Genomic DNA, 19,693 nt, shown 5'->3' on the forward strand with positions numbered 1-19,693 from the left:
TCACATGTATTAGTATACAATGAAAAGTATTGTTTCTTGCATGCTGTGCAGACAACACATACTGTACATAGGAAAAGAAGGAGGGACTACAGAATGTAATGTTGCAGCTAGGGTGTAGAGAAAAGATCAACTTAATACGAGGTAGGTCCATTCCAAAGTCTGATGGCAGCAGGGAAGAAGCTGTTCTTGAGTTGGTTGAGTTTATCAAAATCACTGCTGCATATGGCCTCCACACTGAGTCTCATACACCCATTACCCTGTCCTAACTGACCTCCACAGGCTCCCGGTTAAACAGCAACTCAATTTCAAATGACAAACGTATGGAATAGGAGCAGAAGTCTTCCATTCAGCCCCTCTAGTCTGCTCCTCCATTAACTATAATCATGGCTGAGCTGTTTGTGTCGAGTTCTACATTCTCTAGCTACCCTCTGCAACCTTTAATTGCCTTGCCTAACAAGAACCTACCTATCTCGTCTTAAAATATTCAGTGATCCCACTTCCCCCGCTTTCTGAGGCAGAAAGTTCCAAAGTCAAACCCACTGAGCTAAAACACCTCATCTCTGTCCTATAACGGCTCCCATAATTTTACAACAGTGACCTCCAATTCTGGACCCACTCACAAGTGGAGACATCCTTTCTACATCCACCCTGTCAATGCCGTTCAGGATCTTATGAACTTCAATCAAGTCATTGCTCACTCTTCGAAACTCCAGTGGTGAAATCCCAGCCTTTTTAACCTATCCTCAAAAGACAACCCGTTCGTTCCAGGTATCAATCTAGTAAACCTCCTCTCAAATGCCTCCAATACATTTACCTCCTTCCTTGCCCAAGGAGACCCAACTGCACACAGTATTTGAGATGCAGCGTCACTACTGCCCTGTTTTACTGAAGCATTACATCCTTAATTTTATGTTAAATTCCTCTTGTAATTAAGGATAGCATTCCAATACCATTCTTGATTACATGCTGCACATGCACACTAAACTTTTTGTGACTGCTGAAAGCAGGAATTTCATGTATATTATATCATAGTAATTTGATGCAGTAAGGTGCCTGCGGTTTGTATGTGACCGTTGCAGTCATGTCTTAAAAGATTCCTGGTTTGAAAGGTTCGGAACCAGGGGTAAGGTGCCTTTGATAAGGTGCCACACAGGAGGCTGCTGAGTAAGGTGAGGGCCCATGGTGTTCGAGGTGAGCTACTGGCATGGGTTGAGGATTGGCTGTCTGACAGAAGGCAGAGAGTTGGGATAAAAGGTTCTTTTTCGGAATGGCAGCCGGTGACCAGCGGTGTCCCACAGGGTTCAGTGTTGGGGCCGCAGCTGTTCACCATATATATTAATGATCTGGATGAAGGGACTGGGGGCATTCTAGCGAAGTTTGCTGATGATACGAAGTTAGGTGGTCAGGCAGGTAGTGCTGAGGAAGTGGGGAGGCTGCAGAAGGATCTAGACAGTTTGGGAGAGTGGTGCAGGAAATGGCTGATGCATTTCAACGTGAGAAAATGTGAGGTCTTGCACTTTGGAAAAAAGAATCCAAGCATAGACTACTTTCTAAACGGTGAGAAAATTCATAATGCCAAAGTACAAAGGGATCTGGGAGTGCTAGTCGAGGATTCCCTAAAGGTAAACATGCAGGTTGAATCCGTGATTAAGAAAGCGAATGCAATGTTGTCATTTATCTCAAGAGGGTTGGAATATAAAAGCAGCGATGTGCTACTGAGCCTTTATAAGGCTCTGGTTAGGCCCCATTTGGAGTACTGTGTCCAGTTTTGGGCCCCACATCTCAGGAAGGACATACTGGCACTGGAGCGTGTCCAGCGGAGATTCACACGGATGATCCCTGGAATGGCGGGTCTAGCATATGAGGAACGGCTGGCGTTCCTGGGATTGTATTCATTGGAGTTCAGAAGGTTAAGGGGAGATCTAATAGAAACTTACAAGATAATACATGGCTTAGAAAGGATGGACGCAAAGAAACTGTTTCCGTTAGGCGAGGAGTCGAGGACCCGTGGGCACAGCCTTAGAATTAGAGGGGGTAAATTCAAAACAGAAATGCGGAGACATTTCTTCAGCCAGAGAGTGGTGGGCCTGTGGAATTCATTGCCGCAGAGTGCAGTGGAGGCCGGGACGCTAAATGGCTTCAAGGCAGAGATAGATAAATTCTTGATGTCGCGAGGAATTAAGGGCTATGGGGAGAATGCTGGGAGGTGGAGTTGAAATGCCCATCAGCCATGATTGAATGGCGGAGTGGACTCGATGGGCCGAATGGCCTTACTTCCACTCCTATGTCTTATGGTCTTATGGTCTTATGGGTACAATTAAGGCATCGTGAAAAGCTTGGGCTAATGCAGTTTTGTTTGGATTATAGGGGGCTCCTTGTGAGGTTAATTAGATTTCAGCTTGGTAAGATGATGCAATTACTAGGTGGATGATGCAATTACTAGGTGGAGCTAAGTTATCAGGTATTGTGCAGAAAGCAGTTTTAATTGAGTTTTAGATGGAGCTGTGAGCAGAAGTCAAGCTCTCACTGTAGTTCAGTTAAAATATATGTCTGTAGACAGATTAGCAGTGTGGCTGGAAAGGTGAGCTGAAACAAGCTGAGAAGCAGCTTCTAAAGAAATACAGCCAGAGTTTCTACTTGGTTCTGACAGAACTTAGATCTTTTCTTTGAAGCAGTGTCAAAAGATCTCAATTTTTCTTAAAGTAGAATATCCAGACATCTCTGTAAAACAGGTATTCCGGAGGGCTAACGGTATGTAACAGTGAATTGAGAGCCAAGATTATTTTTGTTCTTTGAATGGGAATAAAGATAGCAGATCAGTATTACTGTATTGATCAGCATTGTAATACACTATTTTCTTATGTGATTGATAAACTGACAAGGAATGATAGACAAGGCAACATTGAGCTGCTGATGGTGGTACCTGGGTGATCCAGTGGTTCCGAGTCAATGTTTTCACCACCACAGCCCAGGCTCAATTGCAGGTGACAAATGTTTACCTACATCTGAACTGAATATGGTATTGATGGATATTTGCTGTACATTCAGCAAATTCACAAGTCCTTTCTGCTGGCAGGGGTTGGAGAGTGTGGGGCTGGAATATTCCTGTTTTTCCCTTTCCCTGTCTCACTAATTGTGGAGCTGAGGAAGAGAATAATTAAAAACAGAATCTGAAAAAAAACAGAATGCTGCACAAACTCAGCAGGCCTGGCAGCATCAGTGGAGAGAGAAACAGAGTTAACATATGGCATCTAAAAGATCCTTCTGCAGAATTGAGAGAATGATTGAGTTTGTATGAAAACAATATCATAGATTTCTAATAGGTTAGATGAAAATGAAAAATGAAAATCGCTTGTCACGAGTAGGCTTCAATGAAGTTCCCCACCAGACAATATTTTCCCAAATTTCCTCTCAATCCTCTGCCTTGAATCATGTCCAGGGATGAGAAATGTCAGTTTGGAAAGATGTGGATACATGTAAAATCATAATGCACATGTGAATAAACCTGTTATGATTGAAATAAATTTACTCATCAAATAAATAGTGTGGCAAATATGATGGGGCTAAACAGTGAAACATCTGGCCCGGGATAGCCTCGAACCACCAACCTTTCAGTTAACTGCTGAACACGCTGAGTAACTGTGCCACAGAAATTGATGCAAAAGCAGCACTGGAGATACCAGGTGACAGTGTGTTGAAGGTTCAGATTGCCGCTGCCGGAATGACAATTGTTCTCTTTCTATTTACTCTTCCAAAATAAAGGGTGGAACATTCATTGTAGATATATGGGAAGTCTAATCCCATCCACTGCAGACACATCTATGTCATGGGAACCAGCTCTCCTACAACTGATGTTGCCTCCCTTCAAGTCTTTCAGTTGCTTGTCTGTTTACCAAGAATTCTGATTGTCTTGTAGCTGGTATTGGGTTTGAATTCCTGATGTTCAGTAACGAGAATCCTTTCAATGTCTCTGATCAGCTAATTTCACTGATAACATCAGAGTCAATGGTCCAACATCTTCAAGAAGGGAAAGGTGCCTTGACTGTCCCTGCTCAGTCGGATAGTTCACCCTTCATTCTCCTCTGATTCCGGTTCCCAAAGATTCACAAAACTGTTTTTTTTTTTCTGGTTTGAGTTCTTCATTTTCCCCACCAGACAATATTGTCCCAAATTTCCTCTCAATCCTCTGCCTTGAATCATGTCCAGGGATGAGAAACGTCAGTTTTTTTGGAGGGAGTGTTCTCTTCGAACAAAGAAGGTTAAACAGAGATTTCTTGGAGCTGTTTCATACTCAGGCTGTGGGAATCGGCGGTTTGATAGAGCAGATAGGGAGAAACTGTTTCCACTGACAAAGATCAGTATCCAGAGGATCGGGATTGAAAACAATTAAAAGACAGACTTTTTTTGTTATTTAGTGCCTCTCCCGACCGATGGATGTGACAATGAAATTGTTATCACGGTCGACCTTTGTTCCTACGTTTTATGGTCTCTTCATTCGTTTCCTTGAAACTGGACTATTACCAGCCTCCCACAAAGATGGGGTCAATCAAAAATTAAAACCAAGATGACTTCCTTGATTTTTACAAAAAAATATTCAAATCTGAAACTGGGCTGGAGTTTATTAACATCAGAAAAATACCTCAATGAACATGGTTCAGTCCTGGGATGTGATTAACAGTAAAATCCAATCATTCTGGCTACTTGTGAACTCGCTGGTGTGTCAGCAGAGTGGACGACTGAGTGAAGCTCTTCCCACACTGGGAACAGCGGAAAGGTCTCTCCCCGGTGTGAACCCGTTGGTGTTCCAGGAGGTTGGATGACCGAGTGAATCCCTTCCCACACTGGGAGCAGGTAAACGGTCTCTCCCCGGTGTGAACCCGTTGGTGTTGCAGCAGGGTGGATGGCTTAGTGAATCCCTTCCCACACTGGGAGCAGGTAAATGGTCTCTCCCCACTGTGAACTCGTTGGTGTTGTAGCAGTGTGGATGGTCGAGTGAAGCCCTTCCCACACTCTGAGCAGGTGAACGGTCTCGCCCCACTGTGAACTCGCTGGTGTTCCAGCAGGTTGATTGATCGAGTGAATTTCTTCCCACACTGGGAGCAGGTGAACGGTCTCTCCCCAGTGTGGATTCGCTGGTGTTCAGTGAGGTGGGATGACCACCTGAACCCAGTCCCACAGTGACAGCACCTGAACGGTTTCTCGTCAGTGTGAACACGTTGATGGGACAATAGTTCTGGGGAACTTTTAAAGCACTTCCCACAGTCTGGGCATTTAAAAGGTCTCTCATCAGTGTGAACTCGTTGATGGGACATCAGATGGGTGGAACTTTTAAAGCACTTTCTACAGTCTGGGCATTTAAAAGGTCTCTCATCAGTGTGAACTTGCTGGTGTGTCAGAAGGTCAGATGATTGAGCGAATCCCTTCCCACACACACAGCAGGTGAACGGTCTCTCTCCAGTAAGAACTCGCTGCTGTGGCAGCAGAGTGGATGACATAGTTAATTCCTTCCAATTTAGAGCAGGTGGATGGTCTCTCTCCAGTGTGACACCATTGATTAATTTCCAGACTGATGAGGAATTGAAGCCCATCCTACAATCCTCATATTTCAATAATTTCTTCCCGTTGTGAGGGTTTATGGGCTAATAGGTCAAATAATCAGCTGCATCCTCGTCCACACACAAGAACACGTGTACACTTTCTCCCCTCTGGAGAGGGAGGGTTTTTCTTCAATGTTTAAAAATCTGATGATATTCAGGTTATGATAAATTGGGCGATTCTGTCCAATCCTGATGTGATGTTTGGTCACAGTTTCCCGACTGTAAATCCTTTCCTTCTGGTACTCTGTAAAATTGATTTAAAGAGGAAAAAAGGGAGTGAAAGAGAACGCACAAAAACACAAAGGTAGCTGGTGAAATTGAGCTGAATGAATCTGGACATTTGTGGGGCCAGCACAGGAATAAGTGACCATGAAAGCTGCTGAATTAAAAACCGAACTTGTTCATTAATGCCCATCAGGGAAGGAAACCAGCAACGCAGAACTCTTTATTAAGGTGAATAATGCAGTAGTTGATTGTGAGACCAGGGTCCTGAACCTCAATAAAGGTAACTATGATGCCATGAGGCATAAGCTGGCTATGACAAACTCACAAAGTCTCAGTGGAAGTTCCTTCAAGACATCGTCTCTCCTTACTGCACTAACAGATTTCTTAATAATGTAACACCACCTCGTCTTTTGCACCTTCTTCTTCCCTGCCTGAAGATTGAATGTTTAGCTGCCAGTCTTGCCCCTCCCTCAACCACATCCATGTGATGGCAACATCACATCTCTACATGTCAACACACACTCAACGCATTAAAGTAGATGCCATCTAGCCTCACCTTACTCTCTTCAAAATCAACAGGCTGTGTGCCTACTTCATTAACACTTTGTGTCTCCTCCCCTTGCCAAACTAGTTTAAATCTCTCCCAACAGCACTAGCAGACTCACTTGCAAGGATGTTCATTGCCTTCTGGCTCAGGTGTAGACTGTCCAGCTTGCACAGGACCCACTTTCCCCAGAAACAATCCCAGTGACATGGTAATCTAAACCCTTCCCTCCTGCACCAACTCTTGAGCCACACATTTGATGCCCTGTTCTCCCATTTCTGTACTCACTGACAAGTGGGACCAGGGGTAATCCAGAGATTACAAATGTTGAGGTCCTGTTCTTTAGTGTATTGCCCCGCTCGCTAAATTGTTGATGCAGGGCCTCATCTCTCATTCACCCTCCACCTTCAGGATACCCTGCAGATGCTCATAGACATTCCCTGATCTTGGCACCAGTGAGAAACGTTGGGAGTGCATGTCTACAGATCTACATCTGAAGTGCTGTAAACTGACCAGGTGCTGGAAAATGGGATTAAAATGAACGGCTAGTTTATGTTGTCCTTATTGGGTGGACCAAACACATATGATGGACTGGAGGGCCTCTTTCTACATTGTAAACTTTCTATGATTCCAAACGTTTAAAGAACATTGCCCCAAATAAACACGCGGATGCTGGAATCTGAAACATGGCACAGTAAGAAGTCTCACAACACCAGGCTAAAGTCCAACAGGTTTGTTTCCAATCACTAGCTTTCGGAGCGCAGCTCCTTTCTCAGGTGAATGTGTCACCTGAGGAAGGAGCTGCGCTCCGAAAGTCCAACAACCACATCATGGCTACCACCTGAAACATGGCGGCAGTGAAATCGGGTGTGTAACTGGAAAAAAACCTGAGGCCCCACCCAGCGTAAACGAGGACCGAACAGTCATTTTTGAGGATTTCTGGTTCACACACCATAACGAAACTTCTCCACTCACCCACCGGATCCACAGGCATTCCCGCCACTTTCCGATTCCGCAGCAGATCATATCCGCATCGCCATTCCTCACAATGCGCGTGCTCCACTTCAGCCCCGCCCCTCATTCCCATGACTTGAAGGACCTCCGGCTCAGTCCTCCAGCCCCGCCCCTTCTTCCTATTGGTCTGAAGCTGCCGTCAATCAGCCGGGCATTGTGATGGTTTCAAATGGTGAGCGCAGCCGCAGATTTAGGCTGGCTTGCTGATTATTGGCGACTCGGGGCATCAGATCCAGACCCTTCTCGTCCTTTATGGACTATTTTGTAGCTTTTGGGCTTGCTGCGAGGCTCTGCTGCTGTTCTGTATTTCTGCTGCCTATTTTTAGTGTGTAGTTTCCTGTGTTCACTGCTTACCTGCCTGAGTGCGTAGAGGAGGGAGGGAAGAAGGAAGTAAGGAACAAAGGTAGGCTGGACTGAAGGCAGTCCTACTTTGCCTTGTTTCCCCATACTTCTTGCTTGTTTGTCTGCCTGTGGACGAACAGTGCTGCTTGCAGCCTGTCTGACCCAGTGCCTGGTTCGGGGGAGAGGGTGGAGTGGGAAGTGCAGCTTTTTGCTCCAGCTGCAAAGGAGGGAGCACACTGGGGCAGGAGGAGAGTGTGCCTGGCTGTCCGACTGCCTAGCAGAGGAGAGAAGGAAACCAGGGGGATGGCGGGAATGAAGGACGTGAAACTCAGGTTTTCATCTGCCGCCTGGGAGAGGACGGACTGCGCTCTTCTTGGGCCCTCCTGGGCTGAAGATCATTTATTTGCCCTCACCCACCCAACAGCTACAAGGAAGGAGGGAGGCGGTGGGGTGTTTTTTTTCCAGCCAGCACCCTCCTCGGGGGCATTGACAGCCACTGTGCCCCATTCTCCTCCTCCACACTCTGCATTCCTCGTTCTCGATGCCTTTTCCCCCCTCCTCCCCATTTGTGGACACGGCCCAAACCATATCCGGGTGGGCTGAGCGCTTGACCAGATGCCGTCCACATCTATGCTGGTGATGATGATGGGGGGGGGGGGGGGGCTCTCGTGGACCACCTAAGACCTCCAATGCTCCCACGGCCCCTTCATCCTTCTGTCTGCTCACCAGCTGCTAGTGGTCAAATGCTACGCCCACCTACAATATCCATAGAGGTGAACATACGTGCATTCACCAGGGTTGTCGGCAACTCGGCCATTGTGGCCACCTCATCGATGTATGGGAAGGCCATGCTCTTTCTTCGTGCCGAGCGGGCGATCCACCACTTCCTCGAGAAGGGGCTCATGGTGCATGGGACCAACGTGATGCTGGCCACCACCAAGAGGCTCATTCCATCAAAGATCTCACGCTACGTCCCCACGGTCCTCCTACGCCTCCACCTTAATCCACTAGAGGTGGTTAAGTCCAGAGTAGTGCTGCCTATTCTCTGCCTAAAGGATGCCCCTGAAGCACATAATTACTTCTGCCACCAGGCTTTTGTCCGCCTGGTCTGGGAGGAGTATTTCGGAGTCCCCTACCAGGGGGAGACCATTGGTATTTTTCTGGATCGTGGCTGGCTTGTGAGGGGGTGGGGCACATTCGGTGAAACTGCCCTGCCTTCATGGCCACTGTAATCATCACGGTTGCTGCTGATGGAATTGCTGCCCCCTCTCCCTCCACTGCTCCTACATCTCATCCCCGCAGCTGCAAGGTGCTAAAAAATATCGCGACAGGCAGGACTGTTGTCAAGCCGATTACCCCTGCCCCTGTTAGCCTTCAGGACCCCATGCCCTTGACCACCGGCTTGGGTGCGACCATTTAATCCCGCTTCCGTGAGGCCAGGAAGGGTCATGGCAGTGAAGCATGCTTACATTAACACTGCAATGAAGTTACTGTGAAATGCCCATTACTTCATGCAGCGGTGGGGGGCAGTTGATGAATATCATTAACACTCCTCCTCCCCCCCCCCCCCCCCCCCTCCCCCAGCTGAGGAGTGGGTGACACCTCACTCATCCCTCTTAGGTCCAACCCCTGTAACAAAAAGAGCAAAGGGGAACTCCAGAAAACCCCAGGTTCAGAGCTGTCACAGCCACCCGCGCAGGATGCTTCGGGGCTAGGTACAGGCGTCCCGCCAAGAGCATTTTCCTGTGTAATATAGCACCCCAGAATCTTTCATTTTTCCAATGCCAGGGGGCAGCGACAGCCCCCTGAACTTTGAGTCATGGGTAGGGTGTCGCATGGAGCCCCCCCCCTCCTCCCCCCCCCCCCCCCCCCCCCCGGTCTCAACCTACAGCATTGGGCGCCTCAACCACAATCCCGGAACTGTTCAGAACTTTGCATTATCCCGGTAACAGGAGTGGAGCAGGACCAGAGCCTGCTTGGGTCCCACCTGTCGAAGATCCTGCGGGGTGGAAATGAGGCAGGCTCCAGGCTAGTTGGTGGGACCGTGCTGCCCACCACACAGTGGTGGGAGGCTCAGGCCCAGATGGCGACAGCCAGGAGAAGACAATCTGCTTGGTGGCTGGTATAGAACATAGAACATTACAGCGCAGTACAGGCCCTTCGGCCCTCGATGTTGCTCCGACCTGTGAAACCCCTCTAAAGCCCATCTACACTATAGAACATAGAATGTGTTTTGTTATGTTCTTGACGTAGCATCCTTGATGTGCACTCTGACAAAGGAAGGTTCAGACTTGGAGATAGCTTAAACACATTTATTAAACTGTTAATGATTCTCCTACTTGGATTCGACTCTCCTGTTAATCCTGCTATAGCTACTCAGACTGATGAACCAGTTTGCTACAATCCACGTGGTGGGTGTGATGTGTTTCAATCAACCCTGTATGCACTCACTAAGAGTCTCCACTGGAAAGAGGAAGATCATGTGTGCTGTGTCCTTTTATATGGGTTGGTGTAATGCCCTCCTGTTGTCGTGTCACCTCTGTATGTGTGTCGTGAATGCCCATTGGTCGTGTCCTATCTTACTGACCTATTGGTTGACTGTCTGTGTGTCATGTCTCTGGTGCTCCCTCTAGTGTCTAGCCAGTCTATATGTATTTACGTTAACTCCTTGTGTATTTACAGTGATGTATATCACCACATCCCCTTTTTTCATGTTACATATTTTCTGTACAGTATTAAAGAAAATTGAACAAAAACAGGTAGAGAGGTGATGCTATGTACAAGTTATCATGACCGTGATCATTAAACAATATGTCCAAATCATATGCACAAGTCCAAAATTCATTAATTATTATGGTCGAGTGTCTTTCTTGTTTGGTTGGTGAGTTGGTTGGTTTTGTTGTCGTGTTTGCTGCGCTCAAGGACCTGTGGATAATACGAGTCGTTCACGCAGTTACTCATGTCAGTGTACTTTGTGGCACCTGCTGTTTCCTTGAGTGTGCCGTCACTGAGTTCGCAGCGCTCCCCGTCAGGAGTCATGTCCGGCTTACTTGAATCAGCTTTGGCTCCCTCATGCCCGGCACGGAGTCACTCCTCATTCCCTCAGGTGAACTCTGGATGTTTCTTAGCACTGACCATGGCCATCGAAACAGAGTGCGGCTAGCCCTCGACCGGTGGGTGGACTTAATGTTGCCCCGAAGGTCTACCCACCCTCCTGCAAGTGAGGCTCAGGACACTGACCTGGACAAGCGGTGTCTGTTGTTGGCTGCCGCACCTTTCTCCTGAGGGAGTGCAGGAGCAAGCGCTCCTCTGCTTCCTCTGAACACTAATAAAGGTGAAGGTGGCATGTTACCCCACTGATACGGAGGCGACTATAGCTGGTCTCAATATTAAGCCGAAATCAGCCGAGAGGCAGATTCCAGACTTTCTCGGTTCTCCGGGACAGGTAGTATGCCGTGAGCAAGAAGCCCACACCACTCTGGGAGACCAGGTGATTGGGCGGGGGTGGCGGGTCTACATGAGTCACGAGACTTCGCAATGAGGCAGGGTGGCCGTCAATCTTGAGAGTAAAGGAGCCAATGCCAGGACAATTGCTGCACCTGAGGCGCTTTAGTTTCTGAAACTCTCCAAACTGGGCTGCAGCAAGTGACTTTCTTTGGCATAGTGTCTTCTTGGCACCATCACCTTAGGCGAGTGCATTGTCTTCAGGTGGGATTGCACCCTCATGGCACTGTACTGCCTTGTACCAAGCGCTACACGCCAGCGTTGGAGAAGTCCGAGCACCTGGTTGGGTCCTTCGGCTTGGACGTCTGGCAAACTCAATCCTGACTACAGCGTGTTCACCTTTGTGCACCCTGGAGTCAGAGCAACCCGAGTCAACTGCTCGAGCACAGCACCTGCTACACAGAAGATGTTGGTCCACTGGGCAGGTACGCCCTCGAAATGTAAAGGCAGTTGACTCGGGTTCCTGGCTGCCTAACTGACAGGAGGTGGAGGCCAAGGTCACTGCTCACCTGGGACGTTGGGCAGGACTGCGCAAGTGCTGTCCTATAAGGGTAGAGTTCTTGTCATAAACCAGCAGATCCTCGAATCGGTTGATCATGGGGTAGGGGGAGAACACAGTCATTGAACCAAGTTTAGATCGGTCGAGCCCGAGGTCGGTGGTTGGGGAAGGTGTCAGTGGTGACGAACGAGCTGATGGGGTTTCTTGGAGGGTGGACCCAAGGAGGTTTGGGAGAGCGAAGCTGCTTTCATATTTTTACCATGTGCACAGGGTGTACTCCTGGATTGACGTTTTTGTGGTGGATAAGGTGTTGGGGGGGGGGGGGGGGGGGGTTGGTCGAATCTGGAATATTCGGCGATTGTGGTTTCAGACCATGCATCACATTGGGTGGATTAGCGAGTGGACCCAAGGGGCAGGAGGGGCGGTGGGGGACAGCGCCCACAGTGGAGGTTGGGTGTGGGGTTGCTGGCAGATGTGTGTGAGCCGGTGAAGGCTGCCATCTGTGGGTATGTGGAGCTCAATCATACAAGGGAGGTCACAGCTGCCACACTGTGGGAGCTGCACAAGGCAGTGGATAGGGAAGAGTTTATATTGTTTCGGGCACACAGGGAAGAGGTGGAACGAGCAGAGATGGCATAATTGGTGGAAGAGATTCTGAGGGTGAACAGGAGGTATTCAGAGGCCCAGAAGGCAGGGTTGTTGAGAGAGAGAGGTGGAGGCTCCAGATGGAGTTTGGGCTGGTGTCCACAGGAAAGGCGGTAGGGCACTTGCGTAGGCCAGACAGGGCAATGTACGGGTATGGGGAGTAGAGTAGTAAGATGCTGGCCCACTAACTTAGGAAACAAGAGGCGGTGAGGGAGATTGGTGGCGTGAAAGATGGGACAGAAAGGGTGGTGCTGGACCCGGCGGGGGTGAATCGGGTGTTTGGGTTGTTTTATAGGAGGTTTCATGAGGTGGAACCCCATTGGGGGGGGGGGGGGGTGGGATGCAGCAGTTCCTAGATGGGTTGGAGTTTTGTAGGCCTACTCCATTTGCCATTTCTCTGCCCAAGTCTCCAACGGATCTATGTCCTTCTGTATCTTCTGACAGTCCTCAACACTATCTGCGACTCCACCAACCTTGGTGTCACCTGCGAACTTACTAATCAGACCGGCTACATTTTCCCCCAAATCGTTTATGTACACCACAAACAACAGAGGCCCAAGGACCGATCCTTGTGGATGACCACTAGTCACAAACTTCCATTCAGAAAAACACCCTTCTACTGCTACACTTTGCCTTCTGTGACCGAGCCAGTTCTGTATCCATCTTACGACCTCACCTTTGATCCTATGTGACTTCACCTTTTGTACCAGTCTGTCCTGAGGCACCTTGTCAGAGGCTTTACTGAAGTCCATGTAAACAACATCCACTGCCCCCCCCCCCCCATCATCAATCATCTTTGTCACCTCCTCAAAACACTCAATCAAGTTAGTGAGGCACGATCTCCGCTTCACAAAACCATGCTGTCTATCACTTATGAGTCCATTTGTTTCCAAATGGGTACAAATCCTAACCCTGAGAATTCTCTCCAATAATTTACCTACTACCGACATGAGGCTCACCGGACTTTGGTTTCCAGGATTATCCCTGGTACCTTTCTTAAACCGTAGTATCACATTAGCTATTCTCCAGTCCTCTGGGATCTCACCTGTAGCCAATGAGGATACAAAGATGTCAGTCAAGGCCCCAGCAATTTCCTCCCTTGCTTTGCTCAGTATTCTGGGATAAATCCCATCTGGCCCAGGAGATGTATCTATCTTAATATATTTTAAAAGACCTAATACCTCTTTGATGTTAACATGATCCAGACTGTGCACACACCCTACCCAAAAATCAACTTCCACAAAGTCCCTTTCTTTAGTGAACACTGGTGCAATGTATTCATTTAGTACCTCACCCATTTCCCCTAGCTCAGCACATAGATTCCCCCCCATTGTCCTGAAGTGGTCCAAAACGTTCCCTGGCCACACCTTTGCTTTTTACATACGAATAAAAAGCTTTGGGATTCGCCTTCATCAAACTTGCCAAGTACTTTTCATGACCCCCCTCCTACCCTCCTAATTTCCCATTTCAGTACCTTCCTACTTTCTTTATACTCCTCAAGGGTTTCGATTGTTCCCACCATTCTAAACCGGACAAAAGTCTCCTTTTTTTCTTTTTGATGACGTTCAGAATATCCCTTGTTATCCAAGGCTCCCTAAACTTCCCATACTTATCCTTCATTCTCTCAGGAACGTGACTTTCCTCAATCCTAATAACTGTCGCTTGAAAGAGCCAATGTTGATTTATTATCCAACAGCCGCACTCAATCCAAATTCTTCAGTTCCTATCTAATGTTATCGTAATTTACCTTCCCCTAGTTTAGCACCTTAATATGAGGGTTACCTTCATCCCTGTCCAAAAGTACCCTTAAACGTACGGAATTGTGGTCACTACTCCCAAAATGTTCCCCTACTGAAACCTCAACCACCTGTCCAGGCTCATTCTCTAATCCCAGATTCAGTACTGCCCCTTCCCTAGTTGGACTATCTACATATTGCATCAAGGCGACTTCCTGGATACACCTGACAAATTCTGCCCCACCCAGCACTAAGTGAGTCCCAGTCAATATAGGGGAAATTAAAATCCCCTGCCACAACAACCCTGTCACTTTTGCACCAATCCAAAATCTCTCTACTTTTCTGCTCCTTTATCCAATTATTTTTTTTTCCAATTAAGGGCCAATTTAGCGTGGCCAGTCCACCTACCCTGCACATCTTTTGGTTGTGCATGTGAGACCCATGCAGACACTGGGAGAATGTGCAAACTCCACACAGTGACCTGAAGCTGGGATCGAACCTGGGTCCTCAGTGCCAAAGGGTGCAGTGTTGGCCCCTGCACCAGCGTGCCACCCACTACACCACCGTGCTGCCTTGTTCATTGACTTCTTTAAGGAAGATTGAAGTGTCAGCAGAGGGGAAGGGGGAATAAGGGGCTTAAAAATAGAGAATGAAGGATGAGCGAAGGGAAGGGGGGGCGGGGTTTGGCTATTTATTATGTTGTACAATTTTGCTTCTGCTCTTATTTGTTTTGTTTGTTTATATAAATGCGTTGTTTATATAAATGCTGCTGATCATCTCAATGGTATCGGCTGGTCACTGTGATCCCTCCCCTAACTTTGTCATAAGGATCCAGAGAATTCCTATATAGTTCTGGGACAAAGGGACTGCCCTTGGTCGCTGCGGAGGTTGCGAGTCTCCCGCTTGAGGGAGGGCGAGCGGACATACTTCTGAGAGTTACTGGAGCGGTTTGCGGTTGGAGTGTGGGTCCCCTCGTGGCTGAAAGTCCTGTACAATGCCCCCAAGGCGAGCATTTGGACCAACTTCACCAGCTCTAAATACTTCCAGCTGCACCGAGGCATAAGGCAGGGATGCACACTGTCCCCGCTCCTGTTCGCCGTGTCACTGGCGATCGCTGTGCAAGACACAAAAAACTGGAAGGACATCCAAAGAGGAGGCAGAGAGCACAGAGTTTCACTTTATGTGGACGACCTGCTCCTCTAAGTCTCTGATCCGTAGAATGGTCTGAAAGCAATGATGCAGCTCCTGGAAGAGTTCAGAGTCTTCTTGGGTTAGAAACTCAACCTGGTCAAGAGCGAGGCATTCCCGGTGAACCCAAATGGGGGAGGGAAAGAGCTGGAGAGACTACCATTCAAACTAGCGCAAAATAAATTCCGCTACCAGATCCAGATAGACCATGACTGGACACTAATCAACGACTGGACACGGACCTACAAGTGGAATCTGACCACGGGACTAGCTTCAGTGGTTTTGTGCAGGGAAGGTCATGTCTTACAAACCTAACAGAATTCTTGAGGAAGTGACAAAGTTAATTGATGAGGGAAGGGCAGTAGATGTCATATACATGGACTTCATTAAGGCGTTTGATAAAGTTTCCCATGGCAGGTTGATGGAAAAAGTGAAGTCGTATGGGGTTCAGGGTGTACTAGCTAGATGGATAAAGAACTGGCTGGACAACAGGAGACAGATTAGTGGTGGAAGGGAGTGTCTCAAAATGGAGAAAGGTGACTAGTGGTGTTCCACAGGGATCCGTGCTCGCACCGCTGTTGTTTGTGATGTACATAAATGATCTGGACAAAGGTATAGGTGGTCTGATTAGCAAGTTTGAAGATACTAAGATTGGTGGAGTTGCAGATAGCGAGGAGGACTGTCAGAGAATACAGCAAAATACAGATAGATTGGAGAGTTGGGCAGAGAAATGGCAGATGGAGTTCAATCCAGGCAAATGCGAGGTGATGCATTTTGGAAGATCTAATTCAAGAGCGGACTATATGGTCAATGGAAGAGTCCAGGGGAAAATTGATGTACAGAGGGACCTGGGAGTTCAGGTCCATTGTACCCCGAAGGTGGCAACGCAGGTCGATAGTGGTCAAGAAGGCATACAGCATGCTTGCCTTCATCGGACGGGGTATTGAGTACAAGAGTCGGCAGGTCATGTTACAGTTGTATAGGACTTTGGTTAGGCCACATTTGGAATACTGCGTGCAGTTCTGGTTGCCACATTACCAGAAGGAGGTGGATGCTTTAGAGAGGGTGCAGAGGAGGTTCACCAGGATGTTGCCTGGTATGGAGGGTGCTAGCTATGAAGAAAGGTTGAGTAGATTAGGATTGTTTTCGTTGAAAAGACAGAGGTTGAGGGGGGACCTGATTGAGCTCTACAAAATTGAGAGGTGTGGACAGGGTGGATAGCAACAAGCTTTTGGGGCGTTAATTACAAAGGGTCACTGATACCAAGGTGAGAGAGGGAAGGTTTAAGGGAGATGTGCGTGGAAAGTTTTTTACGCAGAGGGTGATGGGTGCCTGGAACACTTTGCCAGCAGAGGTGGTAGAGGTGGGCACGATAGCATAATTTATGATGCATCTAGACAGATATATGAACGGGCGGGGAACAGAGGGAAGTAGATCCTTGGAAAATAGGCCACAGGTTTAGATAAAGGATCTGGATCAGCACAGGCCGGGAGGGCCGAAGGACCTGTTCCTGTGCTGTAATTTTCTTTGTTCTTTGACCAACAGAGGTGGGATGCCTCCTGCTTTTCCTGGCCGGGAGGGTGCAGTCGATCAAGATGAACATACTGCCAGGCTCCTCTTCCTTTTTAGTTCCAATACAATCTTCATCCCCAAGGCCTTTTTCCATAAATAGACAAAAGATCATGGGGTGGGGGGGGGGGCTAAGAACCCAAGGATCCCTAAATTGATATTGCAAAGGAGGAAAACTATGGGCTGTCTGTCCCTGTCGAATCTACAACACTACTGCTGGGTAGCTGCCGTAGAGAGGGTGAGGGGATGGATACATGAACCCAACATGAAATGGGCGAGGTCGAAGGAATCTTCCTGCAAGGGAATGATCCTCCGGCCCCCACTACATCAGCGTTCCCTACCCACCCATTTCCTCCACCCCCACCCCGCCCCACGAAATACACATCCTGCCCAGTGGTGGTTGCCACACTAAAGATATTGAACCAAATGAGGCAGCATTTTGTTCTAACCCAGATGGCCCCCCCCTGCGGAAACCACAAATTTCCACCAGCCAGACACGATGCCACCTTTAAAAACTGGAGACCGGATGGGGGATGCTAGCAGTCAGGGACTCTTGCATCGGGGACAGACGAGCGACCTTGAGCGAACTGACGGAAGACCAGGAACTCGGACATCTCCAAATTGAACACTTTCTCTGCAAGGAGACTACAAGTTACCGCAGGGCCCCGGGGGACACATTACTCGAGAAACTAATAAACATGGACAGTAAGAACACTGAACCACTGCAACTCCGACACAGGATATGGCAGATGCTGAAAATCCCACTTCAATACAGAAACTGTTGGAAGCACTCAACAGGTTTGAATTGCGCCCAACTGCCTCATTTGCTCCTCTGACCCGGATTTTGGACTGGAAGGTGTCAGGTGACCTGATGCCGGTGCTGCAGGGGCGGAGGGGTAGAGGCCCGATTCTGCTGAACAACTTGAAGGCTGTACTGCCATACATTTTTGGACTTTTATTTTCTTGTTCTGTAATTTGCTTTGTCATTTTGTACGGTAGAACTGTTGATTACACTAAAATATACTCAACCTGGGTTGTTGATTATTGGCGGCGTTTCCTGTTTGGGAATTAAAGCTCGGGACATCAATTCCAGACACTCGTCGTCCTGTTTGGACTGTTGTCCAGAGGCTGGGCTTGGTGCAGGTTGCTGCTGCTTTCTGGTTGTCTGCTGTCTATTCCAGTGTGTGTTTGCTGCCTTATCTGCCTGTGAAGAAACAAGAGAAGAAAGAAAGGACCAACAAGATAAAATATTCACTAAATGGTAGATAAAATATACACTAAATGGTAAAGGTTTGGAAGATGCGCAGTAACATAAGAGGAACAGCTTGTCTTATTTATCAGCAGATTTGAGGATCCAGTCTCAGCAACTTTAAAACCCTATTAAGAACTTTAAGGTGATCAAATTCTCTGTCCTCCACCGTATCTTACATTGATCCATCAATCAGAGTAAACATGCAAGTCCTGTGTGTCTGCAATCACTTACATGAGGTCAGCCTGCTGGATGGAACCTCGGGCTCCCTGAGCTTGATTTCTGCTGTCTCTAATCCTGACTGCTTCCTTACATCAGGATCCCCTCACTTTTATACCCTCCAGTTCTGGCCCCTGACTCTTTGTCTTCTCTGAGTTTTGGCAGGAAGTGAGGAAAAGACAGATGGAATTGACTTCTCTGATTGCTGTTAATTCTGTTACATTATAATCTGATTGGTTCTTTGGCTTCAGTTTATATTGAGGTTATTAACAGGCAATGTCTGTCATTTTTCCTGATATGATTAGAGTTTCCAATTCGTTGATTCTAGGCAATGGAATGTCATCAGTGTTGCCTTGGTGACTTGTCTGCAGTGAAGGGCCTGTTTAGGTTTCGAACTCCGACTAAGCTTCTCTCTCCCTATATCTAGATATATTACCTCTGTGTCTGTTAACCGTCTCACAAGGGGTTCAGATACATAAATCTTTTAATTTGAAGGTCATGTTTAAAATGCTGTTTGAGCCCGTGACCCCACTTTTTTCTTAATTAATTTGTAAATCATTGGTTCGGCTGCATTTAGAATATTGAGTTAATTTTTTGGCATCTTACAGCAGGATTGATGTCGAAGCAGTGGAGAGGATGCAAGAGAGATTCAGAGATGATTCCATGGCTGAGAGGCTGCAGCACAAAAGGAGGTCATTTGGTCCATCATGCCAATCCTAGATCTTTTGGAATATCTGAGTATTCCACTCTGCTCTTTCTCTGTCGCCTGGCAATTATTTCCTTCAAGCATTTATCCAATTTCCTTTTGAAAGTTGCTGTTGAATATGCACCCACCAAACATTCAGACAATGTATTCCAGATGATCACAACTGACTGGAATAAAATGTTTTCTTCTGGTGACCTGTCTGCTGTGAAGCTTCTGTTTGTGTTTCTAGTTTATATTTATCTATTGCAATTTAGCGTGGCCAATCCACCCACCCCGCGCATCTTTCTGTTGTGGGGGTGAGACCCACATAGACACGGGGAGAATGTGCAAACTGCACATGGACAGTAACTCAGGGCAGGGATCGAACTCAGGTCCTCGGCACAATCTGTTTGTGTTCCGAATTTAGTTCTAACTTCTCTCCCCCATGAGGAGAGATGAGAGAAACTGGGAAACTTTTCATTCGACTCAACCAGGTTGCGAGGACGTGGGAGAAAGGAGTTCAAAACGGGATCAAGGACACCATCCAAAAAATTATAGACACCCATTTTCTTTTAGGATCTGTGTCCAGGGGGGAAGCTGATGCATTTATTTCATCATCATTCCACTGAAAAATGGGCAGCATGGTAGCAGACTAGCATAGTGAAGAGCATATTTGC

At 47.6% G+C, this 19,693-nt stretch overlaps 2 protein-coding genes and 1 long non-coding RNA gene across 7 annotated transcripts in view; 1 reads left to right on the forward strand and 2 right to left on the reverse strand.

Moving 5' to 3' along the window:
• The window catches only part of LOC119951980 (zinc finger protein 239-like), a 43,988-nt gene extending 36,513 nt beyond the window's left edge, over positions 1-7,475 (reverse strand). For 2 of the 4 annotated variants that reach the window (XM_038775422.1, XM_038775424.1), the window contains exon 1: positions 7,342-7,475. The gene's annotated coding sequence lies outside the window, so the exon portion shown is untranslated. Of the gene's footprint in view, positions 1-3,608; positions 3,728-7,341 lie in introns of those variants that run through there. The other 2 variants (XM_038775421.1, XM_038775425.1) reach the window with 1 other exon arrangement.
• Positions 5,303-19,693, reverse strand: part of LOC119951981 — a 54,311-nt gene continuing 39,920 nt past the window's right edge. The window contains exons 3-4 of one of the 2 annotated variants that reach the window (XM_038775427.1): positions 17,893-18,067; positions 5,303-5,841 (exon numbers count right to left, since the gene is read on the reverse strand). In XM_038775427.1, the coding sequence (XP_038631355.1) occupies positions 5,648-5,841; positions 17,893-18,067 (369 nt within the window). In that variant the 3' untranslated portion in view covers positions 5,303-5,647. Of the gene's footprint in view, positions 5,842-17,227; positions 18,068-19,693 lie in introns of those variants that run through there. The other variant, XM_038775426.1, reaches the window with a different exon arrangement.
• Positions 7,574-19,231, forward strand: LOC119951985. Its single transcript, XR_005457732.1, has 2 exons — positions 7,574-7,783; positions 18,940-19,231. It is a non-coding gene; the product is annotated as an uncharacterized LOC119951985 (long non-coding RNA).

Source organism: Scyliorhinus canicula, chromosome 17 (genome assembly GCF_902713615.1).
Source record: "Scyliorhinus canicula chromosome 17, sScyCan1.1, whole genome shotgun sequence".
NCBI classification, from domain to species: domain Eukaryota; kingdom Metazoa; phylum Chordata; class Chondrichthyes; order Carcharhiniformes; family Scyliorhinidae; genus Scyliorhinus; species Scyliorhinus canicula.